The following is a 16,945-nucleotide window of genomic DNA, read 5'->3' as shown; positions in this document are numbered from 1 at the left end:
CGGTTCTGCTCTGCCACGACGTGACCTTACGAAGAAAAAACAGAGTGGTTTTGAAATTATCATTATCAAAACCAGGGGGCATGTGTTATCACCAGATTTTAACCGGATCAAGAGATGGGCCGTGATGAAGATGGGCTTGAAGGATTTACACGTAATGTGCTTCTGAATCGGCCTCGTATGAGGATTTGGGCTGGATTGCCCGTGTATCTGTATTATAGTAGATCGCATCTTAGTTTAGAATTAAGAGATAGAGTTTAGCTCGTACACGGTTAGGTGTACTTCCAAAGATAGAAAGTCCACGGACTATAAATATGTACCTAGGGTTATTGAGAAACGAGGACAATCACGTTCACAACAAACACAAACCAGGCGCATCGCCACCCCTTGTTTCGAGGGTTTCTTCCGGGTAAGCATCATGCTGCCTAGATCGCATCTCGCGATCTAGGCAGTATACGTTTATTCGTTATCTGGTATTGCTCATGCTGAAGCGTTGTTGATGGCGAGCAATACTGTTTATCTTAGATGTTTTGGGGCTTGCATTGATGCTCTTATGATCTGCTTGCTTAGCTACGCTGCCCCTCGATATCTAGCTGCCCTTATACCTATTCTAGGTGTAAGGGCAGCGCCTTGCTTTGTCTTTATTTAGTAGATTTGATCCGTTACGGTTGCTCCTTGTTTTTCAAGGATTAGTTTAATATCTGTATAGTTAGGCCTTGCAAACGGGTTGAATGATCCAGTAGCGCGTAGGGTACGGTTTGCCGACCCTAGAAGGGACGTTCCGGGAATCGACGCTATGTTGGTTTTTAGGCCTCATCTAGGGTTCGTTTTCCGTTATCTTACGTATCTGCCAGGCTCAATCACGTGTAGGATGTTCTGGTTATGCGGTGAAAACCCTAAACTGTCGTAGATCTGATTAGCTTAATATTGATAAAGCAAGAAACCCATGTTATTGCATATCTAACATGAACCATGGGTTGATCGGCTCCTTGAGCCGATCTACAGGGTAACCTGAGAGCTGATCGAGGCTCATTTAATGTTTACGTGTCTACCATGCAGGAACTAATCGAAGCGATCTAACACCTTTCTGACCAGGTATAGGTCAGGTGGCACGCCCTCGCATCCGCCAGGACGTGTGCCAGAGCATTGCGGGCCGTTGACCGAGGGACCAGGGCCCACCAGCTGTCTTGGGAGCCTCCCGGCTCTTCGTGTTGCTTAACCGCTGCCCGCCGGTGGGTTTTGGCAGGCAACAAAAGGTAATGTTAAGAATGCAATGGAAAATTGGTCACCTTTGCTATGTACAATTTTTTATTTTCCAAGGATGTGTGCATGTGCTATATGTCTTTCTTAGTTTGTAAACTCTGAAATCATCAGCTCTGGAAAAGATTATGGTGATTTGCAAGAGTTTGAGAAAAACTGACGCAAATCATGAAATGAAATGTTGGAACAGGAGCTATGGAGTAAAGTGATGCTTTATCGGAATGGGATGACTATGAGTCACAATAATGGTGCGCAAAGAAATTTGAGGACCGCAGTAACGCATGGGCATTCCAAATCCTGCTTGCAACTTTCCAAAAAAATCCTTGATTACGACAATCTGATTGGTATTGTATTGGGCTGATTATTTCCTTGATTGTGACCATATTGCACTCTCATTTAATACTAATGATTGATACCGCTGATTGATGATACTATAAGTGTTACGGAATTAGATAGGATGAAGCTTAAACGTCAATTTAGATTGGATGGACAAGATGCTTTCAATGACCGACACCATAAAATGCGTTTGACGGCAAACGACCAACTTCAATATAATTGTATAAAACTCTTTTCATTTGATCGGTATTTTGGAAATTTGGCTAGTGCATCAATCTTATATGGTATCAGAGCCAAGAGGTCTTAAGTTCAAGACCATGCTTGCGCACTATTGAAAACAAAAACAAAAATTTGTGGCATGTGCACCGAATCTATGCTAAGGACTAAAATAGCCTAGATGTGAGAGGGAGTGCTAAATATAAATATACTGTCCTAGGCTCTTTCTATCAGATCGATCTTTTGGTAGCTTGTGCATCAATCCTATATTGATAAATGTGTTTAATAAAGAATGATTGAAAGGAATCAAGTGAGTTTATTGATAATTAAATGTGTTGGGTATATATACCCTGTGAACAGTTAGCCTAATTCTGAAGCTAATAATTCCTAACAATGTGTTAGTGCCATAGGAATAGGCCATGAGGTTAGTGCGTGTGTGCATGGCAGGCACTAGTGGTGCGAGTGCATGCTGCCAAGGATGTTAGCGAGTGCAGTCTATTTAAAGGGTTGTTGTATGCGTGCTTATCTGAGCAAAGGAGTATAGACAGAAAAGAAAACGCCAGGCGCGGTGATGTGAGACAGTCCGGCACCAAACTCCAGTACGTGTCTCACTTGTTCTTGTGAGTTGAGAGGTTGAAGAAAGGCCGGGGCTGAGAGATTCAGCCCCAACACTGCTCGTGCTATCTTCTTTCACGGCGACACGTAGTCGCTGCAGTGAGCGGCGCACCCGCTGACGCTCGGGCTTTTCTGGCTCATCCTGCCCACGCTCTCCGACGACGCTCTTTCGATCGCGGTGCTTGTCCTGTGCCTGCCCATGCCGGTCCTCGAGGTCTCTGGCACCACCACGGGCATCACCGTCGATGCCGCGGATAACGATGCTAGGGCCGGCGAGAACGTGACGCCATACGCGGCGGCGTCGTGGCTGTCGCGCGCGTCGTGGGCGTGGATGAACCCGCTGATCCGGCGAGGATACCGCGCGACACTGAACATTTCCGACGTGCCGAGCCTGGCGCCGCAGCACCGGCCGGAGCGCATGCACGAGCTCTTCGTCTCCCACTGGTCTTCTTGCGGCTCCTGCGCAAGCACCCTGCTCCGGTGCTTCTGGCCGCTCGTCCTGGCGAACGGGGTGCTGGCGCTGCTCCGTCTATCCGTCATGTACGTCGGGCCGACGCTGATCCAGAGCTTCGTGCAGTTCACGAAGGCGGCGCCGGAGCGGCGGCCGCTGTGGGAAGGCGTGAGGCTGGTGCTGGCGTTGCTGGCGGGGAAGGCGGCGGAGGCGGTGTTCAGCCACCAGTACAACTTCCAGTGCCAGAAGCTGGGGATGCAGGTCCGGGGCGCGCTCATCACGGCGCTCTACCGCAAGGGCCTCCGGCTGTCGTGCGCGTCCCGGCACGAGCACGGCCTCGGCGTCATCGTCAACTACATGGCCGTCGACGCGCAGCAGCTCTCCGACATGATGCTCCAGATGCATAACCTCTGGCTCATGCCGCTACAGGTGCGTGCCTGAGTCTGCCGGTACCTATGCTTCAGCATCACGCATTTACTGCGCGCCTCTGTTTCAGTGTCACACATTTACTGCGCCTCTGTTTCTTGCCATCCTGTCAGCCACATCCTATGCAGATGAAATTCTATAGGATTTGTAGCTAGATAAAATTTGTTTAAGCAGCGTTTAGTTCAGCATGAGGTTTGAATGGATGATTTTTCTTTCTACAAAACATAGTAGTATTATGTAATCTATGCGAAACATTCTTATGCATTCATCTGGATTTTAATCCTATAAACTAAACAGTGAACATATGAAAAACTTCTAAGAATAAAAATTCTATAAATTTTTCATGGAATTATTTTAAATCAAACAGCCCTTAACAATGATCCCATCGGACAGATCCTATGAAAAATCCTATAAATTTTTCATGGCATTTGAATTTCTTTCTCCAAAACATAGTATAATACAATCTATGCGAAGCATTCTCCAACATTTAGAAGGATTTTAATCCTATAAATTTAATAGTGCACAGAGAAATAACTCCTAAAGATAAAAATCCTATAACCTTTTCTTGGCATTCTTTAAATGAAACATCCCTCCCTGGTAGGAAAAGTCCTACCTGGGACGCACCAAGATGTACTGCCCATGGCCGTGGCGCTTGGCTGTGCGCCACTAGTATACCTTACCCGTGGCGCACAGGACAGTGACGCTGCTGCCTGCTGGCACTCACACGGGAACTGAAAATAAAATTGAAAATTCAAATATTTAAAATGCAGGAAATTTATGATTTTTTCATTCATTTAAAGATAATTTACATAGAGAATAAAAAATAATACATCTAGCTAAACTACAGCAGGCGCGCCTTTCGCCGGTGGTGAACGCGCCGCCTCCTATTCTTCGTCCTCGTCTTGTGCAAGGTCGACGACCGGGGCGGCATCCATGGGCCCTGCTGCGGTCATGCAGGGTACTACGGGTACTGTTGCGCGTGTGGCTGCCACACCGGGTACGCTGGAGGCTGCTGCTGCTGTGGCGGTAGTGGCGGGACCATCTGGCCGATCCACTCGGCCTGCGGCGGTGCGCGTGGCGGAAGTGATGGAGGCGGCGGCAGCTCCGCTTGCTGTGCGCTACTAGCACGCTTATCCGGAGGGCACCATCCATCCCTGGCTCACAGGCCCACCGCGTTTCCTCCTCCGCCACGGTCGCGTCCTCTTCGTAGCCTTCCGGTGTGTATGCCTCCAGTTTCACCGCTAGAGGCGCGTCGTCATTGTCGGTGTTGTCATCATTGGCCACGGCGAGGTCGCCGTAGTCCTCTCCGGGCTGGAACTCCTTGACTTTCGCCGCCGTGCGGCGAGCATCGTGCTCCCACGCGAAGAAGCCCCCCGAGAAGTCACGCTGGTGATAGGCGCGATCGTGGCAAAGCACTGGTGGGAGGCGGTCGATGCGGCGGCACATCTCAGCCTCAAAGGTTGGGCTATCGACCAGCAGCGGCGACACCGGCACCGTGGCCTGGTTGAGCCGCCATCCTCCCGGTAGGGAGTCGTGCTTGTGGACTATGGGGTCGGCCTAACACCAACGGTGCTGGCACTCACCCACCGGGAAGTAGAGTCGGTTCCTCTCCCGTCGGTGTCGCTGGTGGGCCTCCTTCGCCTCTGCAGCATCCCGTGGGCAGACAAAATCCCCCACGCCAGGAGGCGGCGAGAGATTCCTAGCGAGGTGAGGAGGGCGAGGCGGTGGTGACTGGCAGCAGCGCCGGCCCGAGGACGAGCCTGCCTCATGGCGTTGGCACCCTTCTTGAACCATCGCAGAATCTTCAGCATGTCGATGTTGGCGGCGATGTGGCTTATTGCTGATCGGTGTTGGCGACAACGTCGCTCTAGCTTGCTGCGCTGGCACATGCCGGCGCAGAGGTCGATATATATGGCCACGCCACCAATGCCCCATTAGTTTTCCGGCATCTTCCGCATGAATGACACGTGCATAAGCCTAAGCGGCGGGGCACTAGTAGAGGCTATTGTACTCGATGCCGGTCAGCATTCTGCCGCACGCGCTCTACTCGCTCTACGTGCCGGTTAGTACTCGTGCAGAAGGCTGACCGGCGATGCACACAATCCTCCATCAATGCCCCACTGCTTAGACTTATGCGTGCGCCATTGATGCCCTTCTAGTGCGGGAAGAAGGGCATCGGACCATACGCTCTTGGGATACAAATTCATTTGGGCGCGACCCCGAGCGCCGCGGGCACGTGTCTTGCCTGTGGCGCACCAGATTTTGGTGCGCTACTTACGCGGCACACCCGTGACGCACCGCAGTTTGGTGCTCCACTATTGCACGGGTCCGACTTAGCCAATATGGTCATGCTTAGCTACGACACACCAAATTACGGGGTTGGGCCACGTGTAAGGGTGTACTAGTGGTCATTCCTTTCTTGGTGTACTACGGGCAATACCAGCGACGCACCAAAAAATTGGTTGGCCACGGACAAGCCATGCATCTATAGCCATTTTTCTTGTAGTTCTATATGCAATACATACATGTGACAGTAAAACTCATTTAGAGTGGAAAATTCATTCCGGCTCCCGGTGCATATGCTCCCTCCACCCAAAATATGTATTCCTAATTATAAAAAAAAATCTAATTTTTTTTTTTATCATGTGCATCTCGACAGTCTATATGCGTTCATATAGTTTCACAAAAAGTGATATCTTTTATGGTCAATGTAAAAAAGACAAAACATGTTTCATAAAAATCTTTTTTGGCATCAATTTTTGTCTTTTTACACTACCCAAATGGCACAGTCGTTTTTTGTGGAAAGACTTTGTGCGTCCCGTAGCATGTGAAGATATACAGATGAATTTTTGGTTTAATTTTTTTAACATTGCAAAATAAAGAAAGCATATGTATCCAAGAGCCAAAACATCCCTCACAGTGTCGGAAATTCACTTAGACTAGTCATAGTGGGAAGTAACATATAGTAGTGTCATGCATATGACACTACTCTATGTTACTACCTTCATAATGCATAGTAACTTATATGTGGTATAATGCATAAGTGTATTAATTAGCTTGTAGACTCATTCTATCTTAAAAAGTGTGATGTTATGGTAACATAGCTAGTTACCACAACCATCTCTTTCTTCATTTAATATCATGCCATGTCATCAATTTGCATAGTTGGCAATGCATGTAGCTCTATGTTACTACCTTAGTTACTCCCACTATGAGTAGTCTTGCTCTGTTTCTCGCCATCGTGTGGAACAGATCATATCCATATATTGACTCGTCTAACGAGGCAACCCCATTGACTTGACAATGAATTTTCAAACCATGTACGCATTTTTAATACTAATAATATAGAGTACTCCATCGGTCCTAGTTAAACCCTACACTAAGTTCTCCTAAATATTTATGAAAAAACAACATTTACAATATTAAATAGATATATTGTAAATTACGTTATGGTGAATTTACTGATATTTATTTGGTATTCTAGTGTTCATATTTACTCTAGAGACGAGTTAAACTTTCACAGTTGGAGATAAATATATGATTTTTGCAGGTCTTTGTGGCCCTTGGGTTGTTGTACCGGTACCTAGGGCCTCCGGTGATGTCGGCCATAGTCGGCCTTCTCGGGGTCATGGCTTTTGTCATGCTTGTCAACCGCCGGAACAACCGGTACCAGTTCTCGCTGATGAAGGAGCGGGACCGGCGAGTGAAGGCAACGAGTGAGATGTTGAGCTACATGCGTGTGATTAAGTTCCATGCGTGGGAGGAGCACTTCCATGCGCGCATAGCTGGGTTCCGAAGCCTTGAATTCGGGTGGTTGTCGCGCTTCCTCTACTCAAGCTCATACAACATGATCATATTGTGGAGTGCTCCGGTCCTCATCTCCACACTCGTCTTCGGGACATGCGTCCTTGTCGGCGTGAGGCTTGATGCTGGCCTTGTTTTCACCGCCACCTCCTTCCTTAAGATCCTTGAGGAGCCCATGAGGAACTTCCCCCAGTCCTTGATCCAGGTGTCCGAGGCCATGATCTCACTACAACGCCTTGACTTGTTAAGTCTCATCTTGCTATTAATTTAACTATTTTGTATTAGTATCCCACACGTATGAACACTACAATATACACAAATTAGACATCACAATGCCTTATACTTTACCTTTTACTCGAACTATTGCACATCAAGGATAAATCCACGAGTCTATTGAAATTTGAACCAGCTGCCGTCCATTGATATTCCTTTTTTTGGAAAGGGGAAGGCCCAGTCTCTACATCAATTGATGCATACAACTTTTATTTAGGTCCACTAATATTTCATGGATGCATGTTTGTAAGAGCAGTAATTAACCTGGTTGTATATTCTTAAATATCTTAGGTACCTAACAAGTGCAGAGCTGGATGATGGTGCGGTGGAGAGGGAGTCGTGTGATGGGCAGGTTGCTGTGATGGTGAGAGATGGAGTGTTTGCATGGGACGATGAGGAGGTGCTGCATGGGATCAACCTGGAGATACAGGGCGGTGCGCTGGCGGCGGTTGTGGGCATGGTTGGGTCTGGAAAGTCCTCGCTACTTGGTTGCATCCTCGGGGAGACGACCAAGGTCTCCGGCAAGGTATATGTACCTCATCAACTTTTCTGTCCTGAATTTGATTTCAAGACTAACTAGTCCCCGGTGCTTAAAGTGAGAGAATGCTTACATGGATCATCTATCACCTTTTATCTATTATACTTCAATTCAATTACTCATGCTTCAGAATAATTAAGCGTCGATGATATTCCTGGCTGACAGAAAAACACACTTTATTTGACGACTAAGCACCTACACAAGCACTTGAAGTGTACATACTAACAATTATGCTAGATCATGGTTGCATGTTCCTTAATAACAAATGTACATTTGTGAACCTTGACATCCAACAAATTCTGCGTCTCTTGCAGGTCAAGGTGTGTGGCAGCACAGCGTACGTTGCGCAGACGGCATGGATTCAGAGTGGCACCATCGAGGAGAACATCCGGTTTGGGCAGCCGATGCACAGGGAGAGGTACCGGGAGGCCATCAGGGTGTGCTGCCTGGAGAAGGACTTGGAGATGATGGAGTTCGGCGACCAGACTGAGATCGGCGAGCGCGGGATCAACCTCAGCGGCGGGCAGCAGCAGCGCATACAGCTAGCGCGCGCCGTCTACCAGGACTGCGACGTCTACCTCCTTGATGACGTCTTTAGTGCAGTCGACGCGCACACAGGCAGTGAGATCTTCAAGGTACAGAGTCACGCTGTGGGTGGTTTTCGAATGATAAGTGATAGTTTAGCAGCGGTCTGAATCCTTTTTTGCAGGAGTGTGTGCGAGGTGCTCTGCGGAACAAGACTGTAGTGCTTGTGACTCACCAAGTCGATTTTTTGCACAATGCTGATGTCATATATGTAAGTACATTGCATATATTATATCTTAATCATCATTGGTTCAATGTGAAATTAGCGGTGTCACTATTAAATTCTTATAAAAACTAATAGAAAGATCAAACTTATGAATGATCGATACACAGCATTTTCTTCCACTTTGTTGAAAGATTTTTGTTTTTTTGGGGATCTTTTTTTTTTCTTACATTTTAGAGATGTACTTACAGGTAATGAATGATGGCATGATAGTGCAATCTGGCAAGTACAATGAGCTCCTCAAGGCCGGAACCAACTTCACAGCTCTCGTTGCCGCACACGACAGCTCCATGGAACTAGTGGAGACCACAACACCAGAGGCTCAAGACGACCTCCAGCTGCCCATCTCCCACCAACCATCAAGCAAAACCAACAGGTCATCCAATGGCAATGTTGGTGCCTCCATCACAGTTGTGGTCAAGTCTGAAAATGGATCAGCACGGCTGACCAAGGACGAGGAGCGTGCGAGCAGCCACGTTAGCTTCGACGTTTACAAGCAATACATGACCAAGACTTGGGGCTGGTGGGGCGTGGCGGCAGTGATCTTCATGTCAGTGGTGTGGGAAGGGTCCGTGGTGGCCAGTGACTACTGGCTCTCGTATGAAACCTCCGGCGTGTTCCAGGCATCTATGCTCATCCAGGTGTATGCGATCATTACTTCTGTTTCAGTGGTACTTGTGTCAATGTGGTTTTTTCTTGTGGTCTTCATTAGCCTCCAGACCGCCAACCGGTTCTTCAAGCAGATCCTCCACAGTATCCTCCACGCTCCCATGTCCTTCTTTGACACCACCCCCTCCGGCAGGATCCTCACCAGGGTACATATATACACCACATCTTAGAAATTAAGCATATTTGATGTTCTGAATGTGTGCGTGACATGATTTTATAGGCATCATCAGACCAGATGATCGTTGATCTCATGCTTCCGTTCCTTATGTGGATGGCCGTGTCCATGTACATCTCGATGATCAGCGTGGTTATCGTCACATGCCAAGTAGCATGGCCGTCGGTCATCGCCATCACCCCCCTGGTGTTACTCAACCTATGGTACAGAGTAAGTTAATTATGAAAATCTGGACCTAAGATAAAATAACACCATCTCACCAATGCATAAAAAATGTTATTCTTTTTGTGTTTTGATTTGAGCTACCTACTTGGCTAATTACCAATGATTTACAGGGCTACTACCTGTCGACGTCGAGGGAGCTGACTCGTCTCGAGTCCATTACCAAGGCTCCTGTGATCAACCACTTCTCCGAGACTGTTCAGGGTGTTATCACCATCAGAAGCTTCAGGAAGGGAGATAGCTTCTTCCAGGAGAACCTGAATCGCCTGAATTCTAGTTTGAAGATGGACTTCCACAACAATGGCGCCAATGAGTGGTTTGGCTTCCGCTTAGAGCTCCTGGGAAGCTTTGTTCTTTGCTTCACTGCCTTGCTCATGGTCACGTTGCCGAGAAGCTTCGTCAAGCAAGGTATGCCTCTCTTTTTACCGTTTGCACGTACCATTGACATCCCAGATCCAATTGATCAATGAGGTACGCTGATGAGACGTTTTCAACTTCAAAGAATTTCTGCGACTAGAAACCTTCTGCAAATTCATGACTGATGTATTGTTCTCTACTATCAAATCTAAATCATGACAAAGCATATCAGTAAATAATATATGTTTACAAGCGTCCTTGAAGAATGCAAGTCATATTTCTAAGCTACTGATGGTTCTTATGATGCAGAGTTCGTTGGTTTATCGCTCTCATATGGTCTATCCCTCAACTCAATATTTTTCTATGGTATATGGGTGAGTTGCATCATTGAAAACAAAATGGTTGCTGTCGAGAGGATAAAGCAATTCATAAGTATCCCACCTGAGACAGAATGGACGATCAAGGAATGTTTACCTGTTGCAAACTGGCCTTCAAAAGGAGATATCAATATCATTGATCTCAAGGTAACTTGTTCGTTGTACTTCGAAGTGACACATATGGCACAATATCATTAAAATGCTAATTAAAGCGCTTACATCAGTGACATCTTCTGATAGCTAAGTAGCTTCTTCATCTTCTCTAGAAACTGAAAAATATGAAGTGCACAACAAAATTTATATGTGTGTATACTGAATGTATGCAGGTTAGGTATCGGCATAACACTCCACTGGTGTTGAAGGGTATCACAATAAGCATACACGGAGGAGAGAAGATTGGAGTCGTCGGTAGAACAGGCAGTGGGAAATCAACCCTGATCCAAGCCTTTTTCCGAATGGTGGAACCTTGTGAGGGGAAGATAATAATCGACGGCATTGACATCTGCACTTTAGGACTTCATGATTTGAGGTCTAGGTTCAGTATCATCCCACAAGAGCCTGTCCTCTTTGAAGGCACGGTTCGTAGTAACATTGACCCGCTTGAGAAGTACTCCGATGAGGAAATTTGGCAGGTATGTTACCAGCAACAAGTCAAAGTTCGCCTCTCTGTAAATTTTCTGTGTCTTTTTTGCATCCTAAATTTAGTTTATTTTAGGCATTGGATCGTTGTCAGCTCAAAGAAGCTGTGGTTTCCAAACCGGAAAAGCTTGAAGCATCAGGTACGAACTCCAATTATTATCTTATAGGATTTACTGTTTTGATAGAACATACTGGTTTTACCTCCGCGAGCATGCACATGAGCTTTTTTCGATAAAGGGAATATATTAATATTAAAACGATACCAATTACACCCAGCCTCTGCAACAACGCACCACCCTAATGGCACTACGGATGCACACAGCCAAAAAAAGGAAAGAAAACTAAGAAACAAAAGTCCCGCTACAGTATCTCGGGCCTAACAACAGCAATACATCCACCGCCAAGACAACACCTGAAGTACAGACTCTCCAAAAATGACGCCTCCAAGAAGGGAACAGTGCACTAACACCATCGTCGCCCGATCAATGATCTTAGGTTTTCACCCTGAAGATAGTCCCCGCTCTCAAAACAATGCCTCCAACAAGGTCATTGTCAGGCACAACCAGTTAAGGCCAGACCTTGGGTTTTCACCCTGAAAGGTAGGACTCTGAACTTCACCTGTGTTGTCGCCCCCACTTTCATACCGCTGTTGTGAAGCCCGGAACACCAAGCAAATCCCTCAACAGCGCGGAGATTTGAACCTCCCTTAGCTAGTCCTCCCCTCCGGCCTTCATGAACTTCCCTTCTTCCGACTTTCATCATGGATCCATAGTCACTTGATGTCAACACAGAAAAAGAGCTTCGCGCCGCTCCCTCCAGAACCAATCGGTCGGAATAAAAGCATGGGTGCGCACGACCGAATACCACCGATCCAGCAAACTCCAGGCAAAAAGCACTGTTACATTCGCCGGCGGAGCCTTCCGGAACTCAACACTCCGGCTAGATCACGAGTCCAGGCCTCCGGTAGGTCTTCCTCTTCACGCAAGAGAGACCCTAGGACCACCACCTTTATTCAGGTCGGACCCCCACGTCGGCGACCGTCCCGGGCTGGCCATGCCAACCCTCCACCGGCGGCTCCGTCGCCAGCTTCCAAGCATCTCCATCTCGTCGCCGGAACGCGGTGATAGATCGATAGATCCACCACCACCAACCGCAGGCCGACCCTCTCCGGCGAAGAATAGGGCCACCTCCACCGTCATACCCAAGGCTGCTGCCCCGGGTGACCTCGTGTCGCGGGTGAAACCCGAGATCGCCTCCACTCACCGGCAAGAGGCGGGGGGAAATTGGCGCAGGCCATGAGCCTGGCCGCCGCCCACCACCAACCCCTGCCGGAGTGCTGCGGAGCCAACGGGAGGAGGGAGGCCGCAGCGCTGGCCGCCGCCGCCCATCCCACGTGCCGACCGCCGCACATGAGCTAATACAAATTTTGGTGTAATAGTAACTCCGTTACTTGAATGAACAAATTAACTGAAGCTGCCTATTCTTTGTGCATTAACAAGTATGCTAGGTGAGTAAACATCTGTAAGTAAAACATGTTGTTAGAACTTAGAACATTCGCTGCACCTGCATATATATATACTAATATTCTGATACATTTGCAATGTCTATATACCTTAATTAGTTGTCAGCAACGGTGAGAACTGGAGCGTGGGGCAACGTCAGCTTCTTTGTTTGGGTAGGGTGATGCTGAAACGCAGCAGGGTACTATTCATGGATGAGGCAAGTGCCTCAGTGGACTCCCAAACCGATGCGGTGATTCAGGGGATCATCCGGGAAGACTTCGTGGCATGCACCGTCGTCACTATCGCGCACAGGATACCGACGGTCATGGACTGCGACAGAGTCCTGGTTATCGATGATGGTAACTAATTTACCGCTTGAAATTTTATCTTTTTGTTCAAACACTGAAAATTCAACCTATCTTATCTGTTGCTCAATGTGTTTAGTCATACCTTAATCAACAAGCTATTGGTCTGAATGATTGATGTGCTACTTGTCAGGACTATCTAAGGAGTTTGATCAGCCCATCAACCTGATTAAGAGGCCGTCGCTGTTTGGAGCACTAGTTCAAGAGTACGCAAACCGGTCGTCAGACGCGTCGTAGGCTCGACGAAATGGTGGCAGAGTTTTTCCAACTTTTTTTACTTTGCTCCTTTGCCGAAATGGTAGCCTTCTTTTTTTCTGCAAAGAAACAAGAATGGAAGCCCTCACGAGAGGGGCTGTGCGTGGGAAGGAGGATTGTTGCAGTTGTAGGGTAATTTCCAAAAAAAAAAAAGAGCCGGCATGTTAAACATGATGATGTTTTGAAACTTGAAGGAATTTTTCACATCGTCCTTTCAGCAAATTCCATTCTCAAAGATGGTTGAGTAGAACAGCGACTTCATCACCGAAGTGACAGTAGACTGGTTTCTATTTTGAGAAGATAGAGATCAGATCAACACCAAAAGGAAAGATAAATATTCAGCTACCACATAAATACAAAAGAATGGAAACCGGCAACAACACCCCTTCACTTGGGAAGGGATCCTCAGGCGATTAGGGTTCCTCTGCCACCTGTCGGCGGCCGCCTCCGATCTGGCCATCTCTATGGCTTTCAGGCCATGGAGGTGTTTCGGATCGCGGCTCTCGTCGGCGGGAGTGCTCTGTTTTCCAGTTTTGGGGCTTCGTTCCCTGTCTTTAGGGTTTTTGTTTCTAGAGGCGGCGCTCAGGTGGTTGTGGTGTCGCCTCGTTCAATAATGTTCCCCGTCTTCAACCCCATCTCGACGGCGACATCGAGAAGCTCATGGGTGTGGTGTGGTTTTCGAAGATTTCGTTTGGCTGTGGGGATATTCGAATCATCAAGGAGCTTTATTAGCAGTTCATCCACTTCTTCGTCTCCGGGACGGATGTGGTCTGTTTGACCCGTTCGGCGATTTCCCGTCCGCAACCAACAACGTCAAGCTGACTCAGGGAAGAGCGGCAGCGGCGGCGTGCCGTCCACACGGTCTGGAGGTTGAAGATGAAGGGCTTCTCAAGGATCTTGTTGTAATTTTCGTTTCTCTTGAGCTGCTTTGTACTGTTCGATGTTTCTTTTAATGCCATTGTCCTATTCGCAAAAGAATATAGAAAAGAAGGTCATTCTAATATAATCTATCTAGAACTTGTCTTTTGACCATGAATATATCCAGAATTATTATGAACACATTTGACCACACTCCAGTACTCCAAGTACTCCAAGTAAAATGTGCAAGATGTATTGTTGGGGTGCGACACCCTAATACTACTGTGGCTATCTCATAAATATAGAAAGGAGCGGATAGGAAGGGACGTAGAAATACGTCCGCGCTTGTTCGGCTCGCCTCAAAAGCCTCCTAGATTTGGGCTGGCCTTGGGTCCTGCCAGACGCCGCACCCGTCCGTTTTAGTTTGAGTCCGCGCGTTGGGTGTTGTTTTTACCCAATCGGACACACACGGACGTTTTCTGATGGGTTTGGATCTCCTTGTGGAGATGGCCTTACTCCCACTGTGAGTAGTCTTAAATAGTGTCTCATCCTGACACATCTCCAACCCAAAAGAATGCACAGATGATCATTGGGAAATAAAGTTAAGCATCGATCTCAATGTGTTAGTTTGTATTGCTTTCCAAACACTCAACTTATTATTATTTCGGTCAAATCTTAAGAAGTTGTCAGGCCAGGACTGTTGTTATTTATGCAAGTTGGACGACTTGAGACTAAAACTGCATCGTTGCTGGCAGACTTGGGAATATTGACAGCTATGGGAAGAACAAGGTCAATTGACAAGTTCATCAAACCGGGCCAAAACAAGAATTCAAAATTCAACAGCAGAGAGGCCGGTGCAGTCCACTGAAACGATGCTACTTCTAGTATCAAAATTGAATCTATTGATCAAATAAATAAAGTACAATGTGCCAGAGAAATGGAAACATACAAGCACAAACGCATCACAACTCCTATGGGCAGTACTATTTTTCACATCCTGGCGTTCTTCTACGACACTTTTTGCGAGGAAATTCAGAAGAAACATGCAGAACTGTATGAGTTGTTCACTACTATATATCTACGCTGTAGAATCTAACATTGTTGGCTCCACACTAGTGGAAAACAGGGCTTTCGTGGGAGCCTTTTGTCGCGGGCGCGCCTGCACCCGCGACAAATGGCCTGGCCACGTCGCCCAGAAACCATGTGGAGCGGGCAGGGCCTTTTGTCGCGCCCTTTTGTCGCGGGCCGTATCTCGACCCGCGACAAAAGGTGTCTGAGTGCTGGGGCTTCCTGTCGGCACCCCTTTTGTCGCGGGTCGTAATACGGCCCGCGACCAAAGGGCCATGGCTCAATATAGACACGCAGCCAGCCCCCCCCCCCACACCTTATTTTTTTCTTGGTGGTGAAGGTGGAGGTGTATGCTAGCTCATTTTTTCTACATGTGCACAAGAGGTGTTTGATGGAATGCTTGTAAGAGGGATGCCACTTGATTTTATTTGATAAAATTTCTCCTCTTTTTGATCCTAAAAGGTTAGCCACTATTTTCTCGTATATATATATATATATATATATATATATATACATAGTCCGTACAATACTAATTTTAGAAAGATGATTGCATCTGATACATATATAATTGTACTTATGATGCAGATGAGTCATCTTTGGATGTACGGTAACCGATGTGCCCCCGCTTTCAGAGAGGGCATGAATTCTTTCCTGCTTGTGGCCGAGGCCAACAAGTCGAAGCAAGGTTTTATGTGCTGACCATATCTAAAATGTAAGAACGAGAAGGATTACTCTTGCTCAAGAGACATTAAGAGCCACCTGCTTCGGTTTGGATTCATGTCCAGCTATAATGTTTGGACCAAGCACGGAGAAGAAGGGGTTATGATGGAAGACGGCGATGAAGAAGAAGATAATGATGACCAGTACCGATCTATGTTCTCTGAATGCGATGATACCGCAATGGACGACAATGAAGAAGAAGGAGGTGAAGAACAGGCATCAGATGATCCTGTTGATGATGATCTTCGTCGGGCCATTTCTGATGCAAGAAGAGACTATGGCACGGATAAGGAGAGGTTGCAGTTCGACAAGATGTTAGAGGACCACCACAAATTTTTGTACCCAGGTTGTGAAGATGGGCATAGAAAGCTGGGTAGCATATTGGAATTGCTGAAATGGAAGGCAGAGGTCGGTGTGACTGACTCGGGATTTGAGAAATTGATGATAATATTAAAGAAGCTGTTTCCAAGAAATAATGAATTGCCCGTCAGTACATATGAAGCAAAGAAGCTGTTTCCAAGAAATAATGAATCTTGCGTACCTGGACGAGCCATTTGTCCTAGCCAGCGAGGTGGCTCAAGTTTTCTACGTGAAGGACATGTCTAGCAAACCAAGAAAAAGAAATCAACAAAAGAATACATCAACTGAGGAGCCAAAGCGCCACATAGTTCTTTCGGGGAAAAGAAACATCGTGGGAGTTGATGAGAAGACAGACATGTCAGAAGATTATAATAAGTTTAAAGAAATTCCGCCCTTCACGGTGAAAATTGACCCAAGCATCTTACTAAATGATGAAGATTCTCCATGGCTACGGCGTAGAAGATCACAACACTAGATGGCGATGTAATAATGTATTCTTCATATATAGTTCCCAAGACAATCTCTACATTTATGTAATAATGAGTACCCTTTCCCCAACACTGTTAGAGGGAAAATTTTCACGGGCTTGCCGGGAAATTTTTCCGAGGAGCAGCTTCCGAAGATGCCGTAGGGCGTGTGCACCAACGACATCTT

General features: G+C 46.9%; 1 protein-coding gene across 1 annotated transcript; it reads left to right on the top strand.

The window, feature by feature from the left end:
- The first annotated feature begins 2,346 nt into the window (after positions 1–2,346).
- LOC124670732 (ABC transporter C family member 14-like) lies at positions 2,347–13,341 on the top strand. Its single transcript, XM_047207208.1, has 13 exons — positions 2,347–3,304; positions 6,852–7,348; positions 7,670–7,904; positions 8,231–8,551; positions 8,626–8,712; positions 8,916–9,539; positions 9,614–9,778; positions 9,904–10,198; positions 10,457–10,671; positions 10,851–11,156; positions 11,240–11,303; positions 12,785–13,024; positions 13,164–13,341. Exons 1-13 carry the CDS (start codon positions 2,624–2,626, stop codon positions 13,265–13,267), a joined length of 3,834 nt encoding a protein of 1,277 aa, XP_047063164.1. The 5' UTR covers positions 2,347–2,623; the 3' UTR covers positions 13,268–13,341.
- The last annotated feature ends 3,604 nt before the right edge of the window (positions 13,342–16,945 follow it).

This window comes from Lolium rigidum, chromosome 7, assembly GCF_022539505.1.
Source record: "Lolium rigidum isolate FL_2022 chromosome 7, APGP_CSIRO_Lrig_0.1, whole genome shotgun sequence".
Classification (NCBI taxonomy): Eukaryota; Viridiplantae; Streptophyta; class Magnoliopsida; order Poales; family Poaceae; genus Lolium; species Lolium rigidum.
The sequence above is the reverse complement of the archived record's forward strand: the minus strand, read 5'-3'. Positions and strand labels throughout refer to the sequence as shown.

Excerpts from the sequence above, each read along its gene's own strand:
- LOC124670732 (XM_047207208.1), top strand. The coding sequence starts at position 2,624 with ATGCCGGTCCTCGAGGTCTCTGGCACCACCACGGGCATCACCGTCGAT. Across the intron at positions 9,779-9,903 it reads TACTCAACCTATGGTACAGA|GGCTACTACCTGTCGACGTC; the intron begins GTAAGTTAATTA and ends AATGATTTACAG. Across the intron at positions 11,157-11,239 it reads CCGATGAGGAAATTTGGCAG|GCATTGGATCGTTGTCAGCT; the intron begins GTATGTTACCAG and ends AGTTTATTTTAG.